At 35.5% G+C, this 13,391-nt stretch overlaps 1 protein-coding gene across 2 annotated transcripts; it reads left to right on the forward strand.

The window, feature by feature from the left end:
• Nucleotides 1-3,007: 3,007 nt before the first annotated feature.
• Nucleotides 3,008-12,005, forward strand: VPS37-1 (Modifier of rudimentary (Mod(r)) protein). 2 transcript variants are annotated; one of them, XM_088948727.1, is made up of 7 exons: nt 3,008-3,389; nt 4,371-4,607; nt 7,928-8,015; nt 11,090-11,129; nt 11,217-11,263; nt 11,359-11,479; nt 11,597-12,005. In XM_088948727.1, exons 1-7 carry the CDS (start codon nt 3,373-3,375, stop codon nt 11,755-11,757), a joined length of 711 nt encoding a protein of 236 aa, XP_088804853.1. In that variant the 5' UTR covers nt 3,008-3,372; the 3' UTR covers nt 11,758-12,005. The 2 variants fall into 2 exon arrangements, with proteins under 2 accessions (XP_088804853.1, XP_088804854.1); XM_088948728.1 differs by having other exon boundaries at nt 3,102-3,389; nt 11,096-11,129.
• Nucleotides 12,006-13,391: the final 1,386 nt, after the last annotated feature.

The raw sequence follows: 13,391 nt of genomic DNA on the forward strand, positions 1-13,391 counted from the left end.
CCTTCCCGTATCCATGCTAATAAAATCCTAAAACTAAAACCTATTTCCACCTCAAAATCCATTTTGCAAGCAAAAAACCCACTCGATCAAGATGGGTAAAAGCGGATACCTGCTAGGTGATGGTAGTTGTCATCTCTCATCCACAAACTACCTTTTTAGTTAATAATTTAATATCTTGTTCTTGGCTTCTTGCAAATGGCGGCATTTGTGCTCCAATGGATAATGAGTTCACATCTTTGCCCCACAAGGGGCACCCCACAATGCCCCACAGTACATCCCATCCTTGTATTGAGAACACCTCTCTATGCTCATAATCTCCCATATTTATCATGGAGAGATATGTTCACAATATAAGGTCAGAATATGCTGTGGGGCGCAGATCTGAACTCATGGATGATGCCTATATCAATGCTTGAATTGGTTCTTTTCATTCATCTCATCACCATTTTTATCGCTTTGTTACGTACAAACTGTTCATCAATTATTACAAAAGGCAATTGCATCAAGAATCTTACATACAGTAGCTTTTTATATAACTTTTCATAAAAAAAAAAAAAAAAGGCTATAACCCAGTGTTGGTCCCAGCAATATCGAGTCCTAGGTGGGAGGGGTGGAGTAGATACAGTCTTAACCTTTTGGCATTTATATTTATGCATAGTGATCTCGGGCTTGAACTTACATTGTCATGTTTGTTAGCATTAGATTTTACCATTACATAGAGTATTGGCCTTTAAATGACATGTATCCATTTGAAGGGGGCAATTTTAAAAGATGTATTGAGATACATTTTGGATATTCATGGATATGATGAAAAAAATAATTTAAGAATATATAAGCGAAACTTGAATAAAAATATTAAAAAAAAAACAAATATGAATTTTAGATGATAGTTTAGGTCATATGCCACTAATGTCCACAGGGACAGTGCCCTAGGTTATAGGTTGTGTTTATCTATATGGTAATTGCATTTATAAGTAAAGTTGGTCTGAATGTTGTACCTTTACCAAAAGTTACTAAAAGAGCTTAAGGGAATTAAATGGATATTATCGAATTTGGATCCAATCCATTTGCCCCAAATTCATCTAAGTTTTAACCCCAACTATTTCAAAACTGCTAACATGAATTCTAATATTCTATCCCACCCATTACTTAACATCTTCACAAAAGGGCATAGTACTCTCAGTTATGAGCTAATCCGTTGGCTCTTCTATTTGCGTAAATAACACAAGGTTGGAGTCAACAAACATTTGAGAACAATTTATTAACAAATAAACATTTTAGAATGATCAAAAATGCATTAATTACAAATAAAAGCTGTTTGTAATTCAAATATCGTAATGTATTGATGCTTAACATACAATATGTATTGATTTTCGGGGTTGCTGATGCCACTTGGGATCTATTTTTATACAACCAAATATTAAGGGTGGATTCGAGTCGAGTCGAGTCAAATAGCTAGCTATTCGAGCTCAACTCGAATCAAAAGCTCGTAAGTTTGAGCTTCGAGCTCGGTTCAATCTTGATTTGAGAAAAAATGTTTTATAAAATAAAAAATTATATATAATAATTTTATCATATATATTATTATTTTTAAGGTATAACCAGTCAAATCTTTCATTAAAGGGATGGTGTTTATAATATATATATATATATGCATAATGTACAACATTAACATAAAAAAATATAAAGTTAGAAGTAACCAATATATAAAACTCCTTGTCACTATTCTATGAAGGCCATCAACTCCCAAGGTATATATATCACACACATTATATAAATTATAGAGGATATTTGGATTGGTTTTGGCATAGATCATCATAAAAGTTTAATCCAAACTAACAAATATCATATATGGTTAATACTTATTTATTCTTCTTCTTCTTCTTTTTTTTTTTTTTCTTTTTGAGTGGCACCAAGTGACCAATTCAAGTATTGGGCGATGGACATTTAAGGGAAGTCAAAAGGAGATACCAATCAAATAGTCATAAACTAAGCATGGATACAATCTCCCTCACTCATATGACCACATGGGATTGCCTCTCAAAAAATTAAGGCTCTGTTTGGTTCGCTGGAATAAGGGTATGGAATTGGAATGGTCTATTCCAATTCCAACTATTTGATTGGGCAGAATTGTAATCCCATTCCCATTCTTATTGGAATAGCACTCTTCAGTTTAAGGGAATGGACATTTCTCTACCCCCTCTCTTAGGAATGAAATCTCACTCATGTCAATTTTAATTCTCATTCTCATTCCAATCTGAACCAAACAGTTAACAAACTATAGGAATGGACCATTCCGATTCTGATTTCGACTATAAACCAAATAGACCCTAACTTGAGATTTGTTAAACTTGTTTGTATTGCACTTGTCGTGCACTTTCATTCAATTTATGACAAGTGTCTTATTACATTTGTTTAAAATCAATAGAAAAGTACGAACAAGCCTAATGCTGATTTTTGAATTTCCCTGCAAATCTATAAACATTCAAAAGGTTAAAAATCCACACTCTATGCATTCACATCCACTTTTGAATTAGCATCAATTCTGAACGGTCACCTACCCCAACTGTACTTTGTGCGTATGAATTATAACCATGGGTTGAATGGTCATTCTCCCTAAAATCAATGCATATGAGATCATACATACATATATATATGGGTTTATTAGAAAATCTTGGAACCATCATCGTTATCATAAAAAAGATAATAACCAATCATATGGTATTTGAGCTTTACATAAATCAAATTGTATTTGTCAAAATTCACAAGAGATTTGGTCAAAGTCCTTCTAGTATCATATTTCCCAGGTAGTTTTTCCTATGTCTTATAATGTCTATACATCTATATTATATAAAATGAATACTTATACATTTAAAATGCAATGCTCTTATACTAATACATATATAATACATAAATGGGTAGAAATATGTTATTCTTGTAACCAAACAGCCTTTTAAACTTGCAGGCGAAGAAATAGAAAGCTCAGCGTTGACGCGTGGAAAACACCGTGCTACTTCACCTCGTTCCATTTTTGTACGCATCGTTTCTCACACGGGCTGTCTCCCAATAATATTGTGCCACGTACAACATATTCTAATTTCAAAGCTTTCAGAATTAATTCGTAATTGTGTAATTTCGTTTCAGCAGCATTAGAGGGCGAGCGAACGAGCGAAAGAAATCGTCTCTGCTTCGCGTTCTCATAAACAGAGACGATCTCCTCCTCTGTTCTCTCTATTTTTTATTCATTTTTTTTCTGTTCATTTTCGTTTTATTCTCCGCTGCAAGAATTGATTTCAGGGTTTGTCTTCTCCAAGTTCGAGATTCCTCTTTCTTGGGTTGAGGTCCTTGAGGATCGAAGGAGCCGTTTCAGCCATGTTCAAGTCCTTCTGGTATTCCGTCCCTCCTCCTTCTATTTACTTTTAGCCTTGTATCCTATTGGATACTTGATTTGCATCTAATTTAGGGCTCCCTCTTACCTTCGAGGCTGAACCAATTTTGAATTGTAAGACATCGCTTTTCCTTTTTGACCGAAAAGTTTAATCTAGTCTTTCTGTTTTGAAATCTTGCTTTTATTTCCTCTCAATTTTCATTATTTCTGTTCGGTTGTGTAATTAGTTGGTATTATGGTGCAATTTAACTTTTATGATTGTTTTGGGTTCCTTACTAACCGGAATTTGGCTTTTGGGTAATCTGCGATTCCCTATATTTGGATTTATCTACTGTTTATTATGATATATTTAGTAAAATGATGATTGTAATTCAGATTCTGGTTCTATATTTGGTTTATCATGTAATAGTAATACAGGTAATCTACAAATAATAAGTTTTTCTTTCACCATGATATGTAATTAATAGTTCTAATAGGTCATCACTAGTTATCAATACTAACGCGCAAATATACGTTTTCAATAGCCTAAAGTAATACTTAATGCTATAACTTTCTTCAGCTATAGTCCGGTAGTAGCTTCGCTGCACTAGTGGGTTTGCTGCATCTCTCTAGTTACTCAGTACTTCCATAGGGAATGTTGATATAGATTTATGGCTTCTAGTTCCGTTTGGAAAATGAGGAACTAGATACGTGTGGCCCATGGTGCCGTATTGCCATTCTTATTCTTTATGTACGCTGCTGGCCTGGGTTTAAAAGTATTTAAACCTCCTAACTCATACTTTATATGTTCTCTACCTACATCACCTTGTAGCCTATTCGAATTTCATAATCTTTGATATTGATGTCATTTTAGTTATATGTACACAATGCTGTAATTTATTGTGAAGCTCCCAATAAAAAAATGTTGTGTTTTATTGTGAAGCTCCCAATAAAAAATGCTGTGTTTTATTGTGCATTGAAGCTCTAACACTGTCTAGTACAGGGGCTCTCAAGAGCAACAATCTCAGCCACGTCCTCAGGAGGTTACTGCACAGGCGTGGTATCCTCCTTCTGTTGTTAGCTCACCAGTTTCATCCCGCCCATCTACACCTGGCAGTAGCTCTTCAGCTTCTGCCAGCTTCAATGTACAAAGGCCTTCAGAACGGCCATATTCTGCATCACAAGGGCAACTTTCACATGCTGAAGCTGCAAGCATAATTAACTTGTTGAAAGACAAAAGGTAGAGGTTAAAATTCTTGATGTATTGTCTTATTTATCAGTTAGACGAGTAAGACATTTCCTTATGACATGCTTCTGAAAAGTGGAATTTTTTGTATATGGATCATATATATCTAATAGATACATGAAAGCCTTCTACTCTAACCCTTACTGTAGGCTACAAGAAAGACGTTAAGCCTCTCCATTGAATAGATGACCCTTTGGACTGCCTGTCTGTGCGGTAGTGTGGTATTCATACTCTGCTTACCACCATGCATTGGACTTGTTCCTGGTGACTCCAGCCATTGACATTTAAATAAGTCAACCATTGAGAGAGAGTTTTGGTTTTTCCACATTGGTAGGGTTTATTGTGCTGCAACTACCACATGAAGAGAGGGTAATAAGGCAAACAGATATCTCTGCCTTTTGTAAATTTTGGGCCAGGTTCTGGATTTCTGATATCTTGAATGCCATGCTTATCAGGCACCTTTTTGAAATCAAACATGATTGCATAAGCTGTTACCTTTCTCTCTCTCTCAAAACAAGGAAAATATGCATAGCCTTTTTGGCCAATCTCTTAAACTGCAAGATTAGTATTCTTGAGATGTTCATGTGTGTTTACTAGATGATCATTTTTTTATCAATTACTAGATGACCATTTAACAAATCCATTCCAATAATTGACATTTTGATTTTCATTCACATTTCAGAACACTCTTCACAAATGTGATGCAACCAACAAAATTTTTTAGAATTGGTTCATGAGATAGTTTATAGTTATTGACCATTGCTTAGAATTGTATATGATTTTTGTGATTTGAAACTTAGGAAGTTAAACTTGTTTCTTTATTATGCTAAGATAACCTCAAGTTTGGCTCAAATACCACTTAATAACATGTTGACAACAAATTGATGACATGAAATTGATCACTCTGTAGGAACTAGTCTATACACATGAAAAATGCGAAAGTGGTATTGAATTTGCCTCGATAAGATGTGAATTTTGCTAGTAAATTAGTTGTTGGTTAATTGCATCAACCAAACAAGGGTTTTGCCTAGAGGTATGGTTGAAGTGTGGCTGTGTAATTACAAATAAATATCATCTAAGATTAATTGTGTCAAGGATTTATATGGGGAGAACAAGGTTAATGAATTTTTTAATATTTGCAGATAAAATAATAATGCATTGGCATTTCTGGAAATGCACATGGTGATTGATGATGAAAAGAGCACTATCACAAGATTTGGGGAGTGTATGCACATTCATGATTTCGAAAATGCATTTGCTAGGGTTACTTTTTTGGGTCACATGGGAGGCTTGGTTGCAGCATACTCAACCCATAGGAATTGAAAAAATTGTGGTTGAAGGAGACTCAGCTCCTTAGGCATTCCAACCAGTGTTGTCAGACTATGACTGGACTGGATGGTTAATGAGGTGATTTAGTGACCTAGGACCTATCCAGGTCATGGTCAGAGCAAGCTAACCATCTGGATAACCAGACAAACATCTCATTCAGCTAGATTCGAAGATCAGGTAGGTTGTTAGCAGAATGTTTAGCTAGGCAAGAAGTTGCTAGAGACTGTTTGATTGGTGGACTTTCTGGGCTAGTCATTGCATTCTGAAAATATTTTTTGGTCAGCCTGTATATGGCTGTTTTATATTTTGTTTATACTTTTGCTTCCTCCTCTCAATATTAGAACAGGAAGGGTTTGTGTATTTCTGAAATACTTATATGATTGAAATTCTTTGACTGTATTTACTAGTAAAGAAAAAAATACAGTTGTTTGCATACTCAGTTTCATACCGAAGCAACAAGAATGTGTTAGGCCTGATGAATCTATAAGGTTGTTCTTAACTGAGACTAAATCAGAACATTTGTTGTCAAAAATGTGACACTTTCTTTCCTTCCATAGAGTTCACAAGATCGCAGCTGGAAAAGTCCTCCTTAGCAGTTTGCCCCTTCTGTTCAAACCTGTGATTATCCACCCCTGCAGAAGCTGAAGGACTGTCTCAAGTGGGCAAGAATGTACACCAAAACAGGACCAAGCCATTTCCCACAATTGATGTGAAAAGCTACAATGGATGAAGAGGTGATTGGAGGATTCAGGGACCTCATTGCATAAAGGACACAAGATGCTAGGAAAGGCATCCCCCTTCTGATCAGCCAGTCTGAAGTTAGGCATCTACCAAGAGCTGTAGTTCAAACTAGAAAGGCTGTTTTTGAAGGGATGTGGGGACTCCAGATTAAAGCCCAAGGGAAATCATTGTCCTGTCCAGACAAGAAGTTACTGTAGGATTGAAAACTTGCCTGAACTCTCTCACGATCCAATTCTTTCATCATCAGTTTGAGAGTTGTACTTTATATTTCAAATGAGGCTAAACAACTCACTCATTGGGATTTCTTCTAAGAGTAGGGCCTCTGATTACTTCACCATTTCACCAAATCAAAGCAGTCTTCAACTACAGCTTCCATGTCTTGGGCAGTATCAAAAGGAGAGGGAAATCTTCCACACAAATCAAAATTCTCACACCATTTATCATGCCAGAATTTTATATGATTGCCTTTGCCAACCTTGTACCTGATGCCTTCAAGAAACCGGGATGAACATCAGGAATATTACTCCAAAGAGAACACTCCCTTGTGGGAAAGCCAGGGGCTTGAGTCCCAATCAAGGCTTTTGAGCCCATACTTCTGCAATAAGTATGTAGTGATACCTTTCTCTAAAACTTTAGATTTCTACCATACCATTAGTACAACCTACCAATATTTCACAGAACTTTAATGAAATTTTGGTGAATCTAGGAACCATGTTTTAGGGTATTAGAACTAGACAACCTATCAAGACAAAGTAAGACCTTTCAGACCTTACACTCAAATTAGGAATGGGAGCCAATAGCAAACTGAATAAAAGAAGTCAACCTATCAAGACAAGAAGCAACCCATGATGTCCAGATACCTGTATATGCCTAGCATAGTAGTGTCAAATATGATAGCGGATACTGCTTAGACACTTCTAGGTGCACTCTATGGCATTAACACTTTTAAAATATGTATTAACAAATTATACTAAAATATCTGCACATGTTAGAAATTTAACTAAATTTGGAAAGACAATAATATTGAAAAATGGCATTTACCTTAAAAAACTAGATATTACCCATATCCGTATCCAGGATTTTGGAAAAAAGAGAGTATGATTATTTATTCATCAGAGTGGTTTCAGGAGTGTATTAACGAATTCTTGAGGTTGTATCTGCAGCCATTTCATTCTCATTCTAATATGTATTTGTAGGTGGTTATTATCATCTCATTCTATTGTTTTTTGATTGGTTTCCTATAGTGTTGATGAATTGCGAAAGCTTTTGTCTAACAAGGATGCATATAACCAATTCTTGCTTTCACTTGATCAAGTGAGAACACAAAACAATGTAAGTTGCAAAGTTCACTTTTTATGTTTGTCTGGCTACATTGAAACTCCTTTGTAATTTTTCATATATTTCTTGCTATACATAAAAAATAAGTTGTAAATTAACTGTATATACAGTGTCTTATAATTCTCCACTCAAGAAGAAGATATTATTTTGCATGAAGTGTGGAATTGGTGTTGCAGAGACTCCAGTCAACTTCACAACTATTATTGTTGGTGTTGGTGATGTTGTTGTTGTTACAGTATTGTTATTATTATGCGAATAAAATGATGAGATATTATCAGGTCAGTCTAAAATTAGCAAGAAAGAACAGGGATTTGACTCTGAATCATGCCTGAAAATCTAGTGCTTCAGTTAATGAGTCTGGAACCATCATATGGATAAGATAAACAACAAACCAAGGAAAGTAAAAGAGATAAGAACATGAGAGAATTATTCAAGTGCCAACTTTGCACCCTGTTCTTTCTCACCCTTCTGATTATAATATGATAGGATTTCAATGTCATTGGTGTAGGAACTTCAGCATGACCTTTCAGTGAATACTTATGCTCTATGAAAGTTTATCTTCAGGTTTATAATATGATAGGATTTCAATGTCATTGGTGTAGGAACTTCAGCATGACCTTTCAGTGAATAGGAAGAAATTGTATAAACCTGAAGATAAACTTTCATAGAGCATAAGAGAAACTTTTTTTTCCCTACCTGGGAAATGGTTGTGAACATTTCCTCTTGAGTGGAAAAGGTTATAGAATTCAGTAATTAAGCATAGATATGTGATGCACAATAATGAATGGGATTCAAGGCCAGTAAACAATGCCAACCAACATGATCATCTTTGTCTGTTTTTCTATGATGCATCAAATATGATGTTATTTCATCCAATGAAATCAGTCTGAGGAAGATTTGGTGGGTCGACACTGTCCTTGACTGAGTTCTTCCTAAACTCTACTTAATCTACAACCTTTCTGGTTACCCTGTTGCTTCTTATGCCCACTCTGATGCTACTAGTGTTTCATGAAATGTGGGTTCTAGTAGGGGCTTGAGACACTATTAGAATAATGATGCCCTCAAACTATTTAGGGAATAGGGATTACATTTGGCTTGTTTGTCTGGATATTCAGTATCAAGAGGAAGATCATATGGAGATGCCTTGTAATCTTCTAGGCTGTGTGGAAGGACTGAAGTTTGAAGTATTTCATATTCAAGCCCCCTCTTATGAGTTTGATGCATGTAAAGGGTCATCTATTGGATTTAAGAATTTGACATTTTTAGTGGCATCTTAGTTGAGTTGCTCTTGAGAGTGGTTTTATTGAAGCAAGATTTCCTACTTGGTTTAACATTGACATGGGGCAGGTGGTTCCTTTCTCATCAGCATGTTATTAGGCTGATTTTTTATGGAATACTCTTTGGGAAGAGGAAGCCCTGGTGCATGTATTCTTCTAGGCTGCACAGGATGAGTGAAATTTTAGAGCATTTCATACTCAAGCCCCTCTTATGAGTTGATGCATGTAAACAGTTATTTATTGAATTTAAGAATTTGACATGTTTAGAGACATCTTAGTTGACTTGCTGCTGAGAGTGGTATTTTTGAAACATGATTTCCTTGGATTAACATTGACATAGGGCGGGTGGCTCTTTCCTCGTCAGTTTGTTAGTATGCTTAATTTTGATGGAATGCTCTTTGGGAAGAGGAAGCCTTTGTGCTTTTGGGAGGTGGATTTTTTTGGGAAGTGTATTTGTGGTTTGTTTAGGGACAACATGGGTGCAATTATTCTATATTTTGGACAGGGTTGAAAAGGTATTTTGGTTAGGGCGAGCATCTTAATCCTTAGGATTGTTTTCATGTTGTGTTTTGAGAACCTTATTGTTGAAAGAAACAACTACCAGAGCCTTCATTAATGAAGCGAAAGAAAATCTCTGCTATTAAAACCTGATAGCAGGGGGACAAAATCATATAGTATAGAGGGTGAGACTAGGTAAGTGGAAGAATGGCTTAGTAATAACACTCAAGGAGCCTGGCAATATTGCCATACCTTGAGGCAAGCCATTGGCATCAATGATTCATTTGCAAGGCAGGGGATTAACAGGGAACAATTGTATTTGGGGGTTTACAATGTAGCTTTCATTCATAAGACAGAAAAAAAGGGTTAGGCAGCAGTTGATCACCTAACAATATGGGGCTTATACCATTACTCATCCAAAAATTTAATAAAATAAAAAACAAAATCTTACACCACTTCTCATAAAAATAAAATAAAAAAAGATCATACAGTACAATGTACACAGCTTAAAGCTGACAAAGCATACCTGATATGAGGATCCACCTGAACAAGCTATTCAGGCTGGAAAGTAAAGCCTTAGCCTCTCTAATGAGAAATCTAGGTGCCAAGGGCTAACCTCCATCAAGAAATCCAATCAATCACTACAATGCAATCACCTTCAGCCCCTGCAATGGAAGTCTTCTCGGTATTTCACTTGAAAGCTCCTGTTTTTTTCACTTTAATGCTTAAATTTTCACTGGTGGGAAACTATAGATGGCTTTGACCTGGTTTCTGAGGAGTGAGGACAGGATGCCTAGAATCCTGGAGAGTAGAGAGCAATATGGCCTAAAATTATGCATTTTAGCATTTGGTGTCTCTTATTTAATTTTATCTGATGTGCTTAAGCATGGAAGGATTGGTGCTTCTCTCCTATATTGTAGCCCATGTTGCAAAATATACCATTTAGTTTTATGACAGTTTAATTCTTAGAAGATATCTGCAAGTTCATTCTTCTCGATGAAGCTAGATATAATGGGAGATTTGCAAGTATGGTTACGACGAATGGACAAATCAGTATCCTTGCCTTCATTAAGGATGTGCTGAAATAAGCTTCTATTTCAAGGCCCAAGGGGTTGTGTGAATGCGCTTTGCTCAAAATTATTTTTTGTCTCTTGTTAATGGAAATTTGAAGTTTTTATTTCTAATTTGGTTTTTCTTCTGTAATTGCTAATTATTATCTTTTAAATACCATGCTGCATTTTCCTTGGTTAATTTCAGTTTCCTTGGTTATTATTATTATTTGTCTCTTGTCAGGTACAGGATGAACTTCGGAAGGAAACTCTGCAGCTTGCAAGTAAGTTTTTGCAGATTTGCATGTACTATATTTTCTAGGTAGTTGGATCATATATAGATGGGAATACTAATACATCTTTTAAAATAGGGGAGAACTTGGAGAAAGAACCACGCATCTTGGAGCTTAGGAACCAGGTGAGCACTTGAAAACTCAATTCTTTTTTTCATAGCTTGTGAGCTGGTTTTCAATTTCCAATGGTGATCTCTGTTTCTTGTATATGGAATAACAGTGCAGAATTATCCGGACAACAGAGCTGGCTGCTGCCCAGGAGAAACTAAATGATCTTGAAAGACAGAAGGAAGAAACACAGAAGTTCTTTTCTGCTTCTAGCTTGCTCCAGAAGCTTCAAGGTAAACAAAAATAGGTTTTGGTTCATTATCTATAATTAATAATTCAGTGAGGGATACCTTCATTGTGACTGGTAGAAAAGTTGTTTTGAGATGATAAATCTGGTTTGATTTGTGTAGAGGCAATGAACAAGGCAGAAGAAGAATCTGAAATTCTTCACAGGCAACTGCTAGATAGGGAGATTGACCTGCCGGCTTTCATACAGAAATACAAGAAGGTCCGGATAACTTATCATAAACGGGCACTCACCCATCTTGCAGCCAGGACATCCTGTGTATGACTCAAAAAATGTGCAGAAGCATTATTTTCAGTTATGCGCAGAAACATGAAAGAAGGGATGCTTGCTTTTTATAGTGTCTCAGATGGTACAATTGCTTGTGATTGGATTGGAACAAAATGTATCTTATTTCTGCTTCTATGTCTTCCCAATTTGTGTGCCTTCATCCTTCTTTCTCTCTCTAACATGAGCAGCCTTTGAGGTTTTGGTTTCATTTGAATAATAGTTATGGATGGCTGGAAGTTGAGAAAGATTCTGAAATTGCTTAGGAATTTTCCAAGGAAGACACAATTCACAAGCAATTTGAATTTTCCAAGGAAGACAATATTTGTGTCCAAATATTTAAACTTTCTTTCTCTCCCCCCCCCCCCCCCCCAAAAAAAAAAAAAAAAGCAGCCGCCATCCGGGGTAGGACCACAAGTCACTAGCAATTTGAAAATTTTATTACCCATAATGCATACAAGAAGTCAAGGACACAGCGGAGAGGCTCGGGCCTTATTTGATCCTTTTGTTGTGTGTTGTGTAGTTGTACGGCTAAACAGACCTGGGCCAGGTCTAGACACAAAACTTACACCTGCTTGGACCGGGCTAGTGAGGGCTGTATGAAAAAACTTTTGACAGTCCGAGTCATGGTGGAGGATAAGGCCTTACCTCTTCGTTTCTGAAATTTTGCATGTTGGATGATGTGGACATCATCCATGAAAAAGCTGTGTATGTACAAACCAACAGTAAGGTTCAATAGGAGAACTCAACAGTGGAGATGGGCCATCAACTTCATTTCCAGCGTGCATGCTGTAACCATTGTTGTTTATGGGGTAAAGTTTGACAGTCCAAAGCTCTATAAGGATCATTTTTACATAATGATGATATATATTTTTTTTAATTCTAGTCACTAATTGTTCTTTTTCAGTGCTTTTCCTTTTTTTTTTTTTTTGGGGGGGGGGGGTTTCCTATCTTATAACCCAAAAGGCCAAAAATAAATCTCAATATTTTGATGTGTTAAAACATTATTTTATCTGTTTTTTTTTGGGATTGTATTAGTTATTAAAATTTCAATTAATCACATTAAGGACATTATATGGTGTACTTAATTTTCATCGATTCACATTTTATAAGATATACTCTTTATTAAAAACTTTGCTAACAATATAACATTAAAGATGTCATTATGATATATCACTTTATCATTGATTTTTTTATTTTTTAGTTACATTCAACAATTTCCATAAAACGCACTGGATTTTGCCTATAATTTCAAACCATTTTAATCATGATATGCAATATTAATGTCATTTTAGTTCATCTAGTTTATTAGTAAATTAGATACTCGCCCTTTGTAGTTTTGAGTCAAGTTACCCATTCTACTTATCCATATCGGCTGTCAATTTTAGTGACAAAGTATTTGTGTGTGTTTTAAAACATTTTTAAGTCTATATTACCCTTTTATTAGTACTTTCTTATAACTCTATATGGGCAAAGATAACTTTATTCATACTTCTCAAAGGGACAAATATTTTTTATCTACAAATATGTTAGGGCGATAATGACAAATTTTAAAATAAAATTTGGAATGGTGGAACTGTATATAGTGTCTATACATAAGAATACTTTTGTCAATCTCAAAATATATAATTTGG

Source organism: Nelumbo lutea, chromosome 6, assembly GCF_056320005.1.
Source record: "Nelumbo lutea isolate HS-2025 chromosome 6, American lotus-T2T, whole genome shotgun sequence".
NCBI lineage: Eukaryota > Viridiplantae > Streptophyta > Magnoliopsida > Proteales > Nelumbonaceae > Nelumbo > Nelumbo lutea.

Coding starts and splice junctions, on each gene's coding strand:
- VPS37-1 (XM_088948727.1), top strand. Junction 11,130..11,216: donor GGAAACTCTGCAGCTTGCAA/GTAAGTTTTTGC, acceptor CTTTTAAAATAG/GGGAGAACTTGGAGAAAGAA. Junction 11,480..11,596: donor CTTGCTCCAGAAGCTTCAAG/GTAAACAAAAAT, acceptor TGATTTGTGTAG/AGGCAATGAACAAGGCAGAA.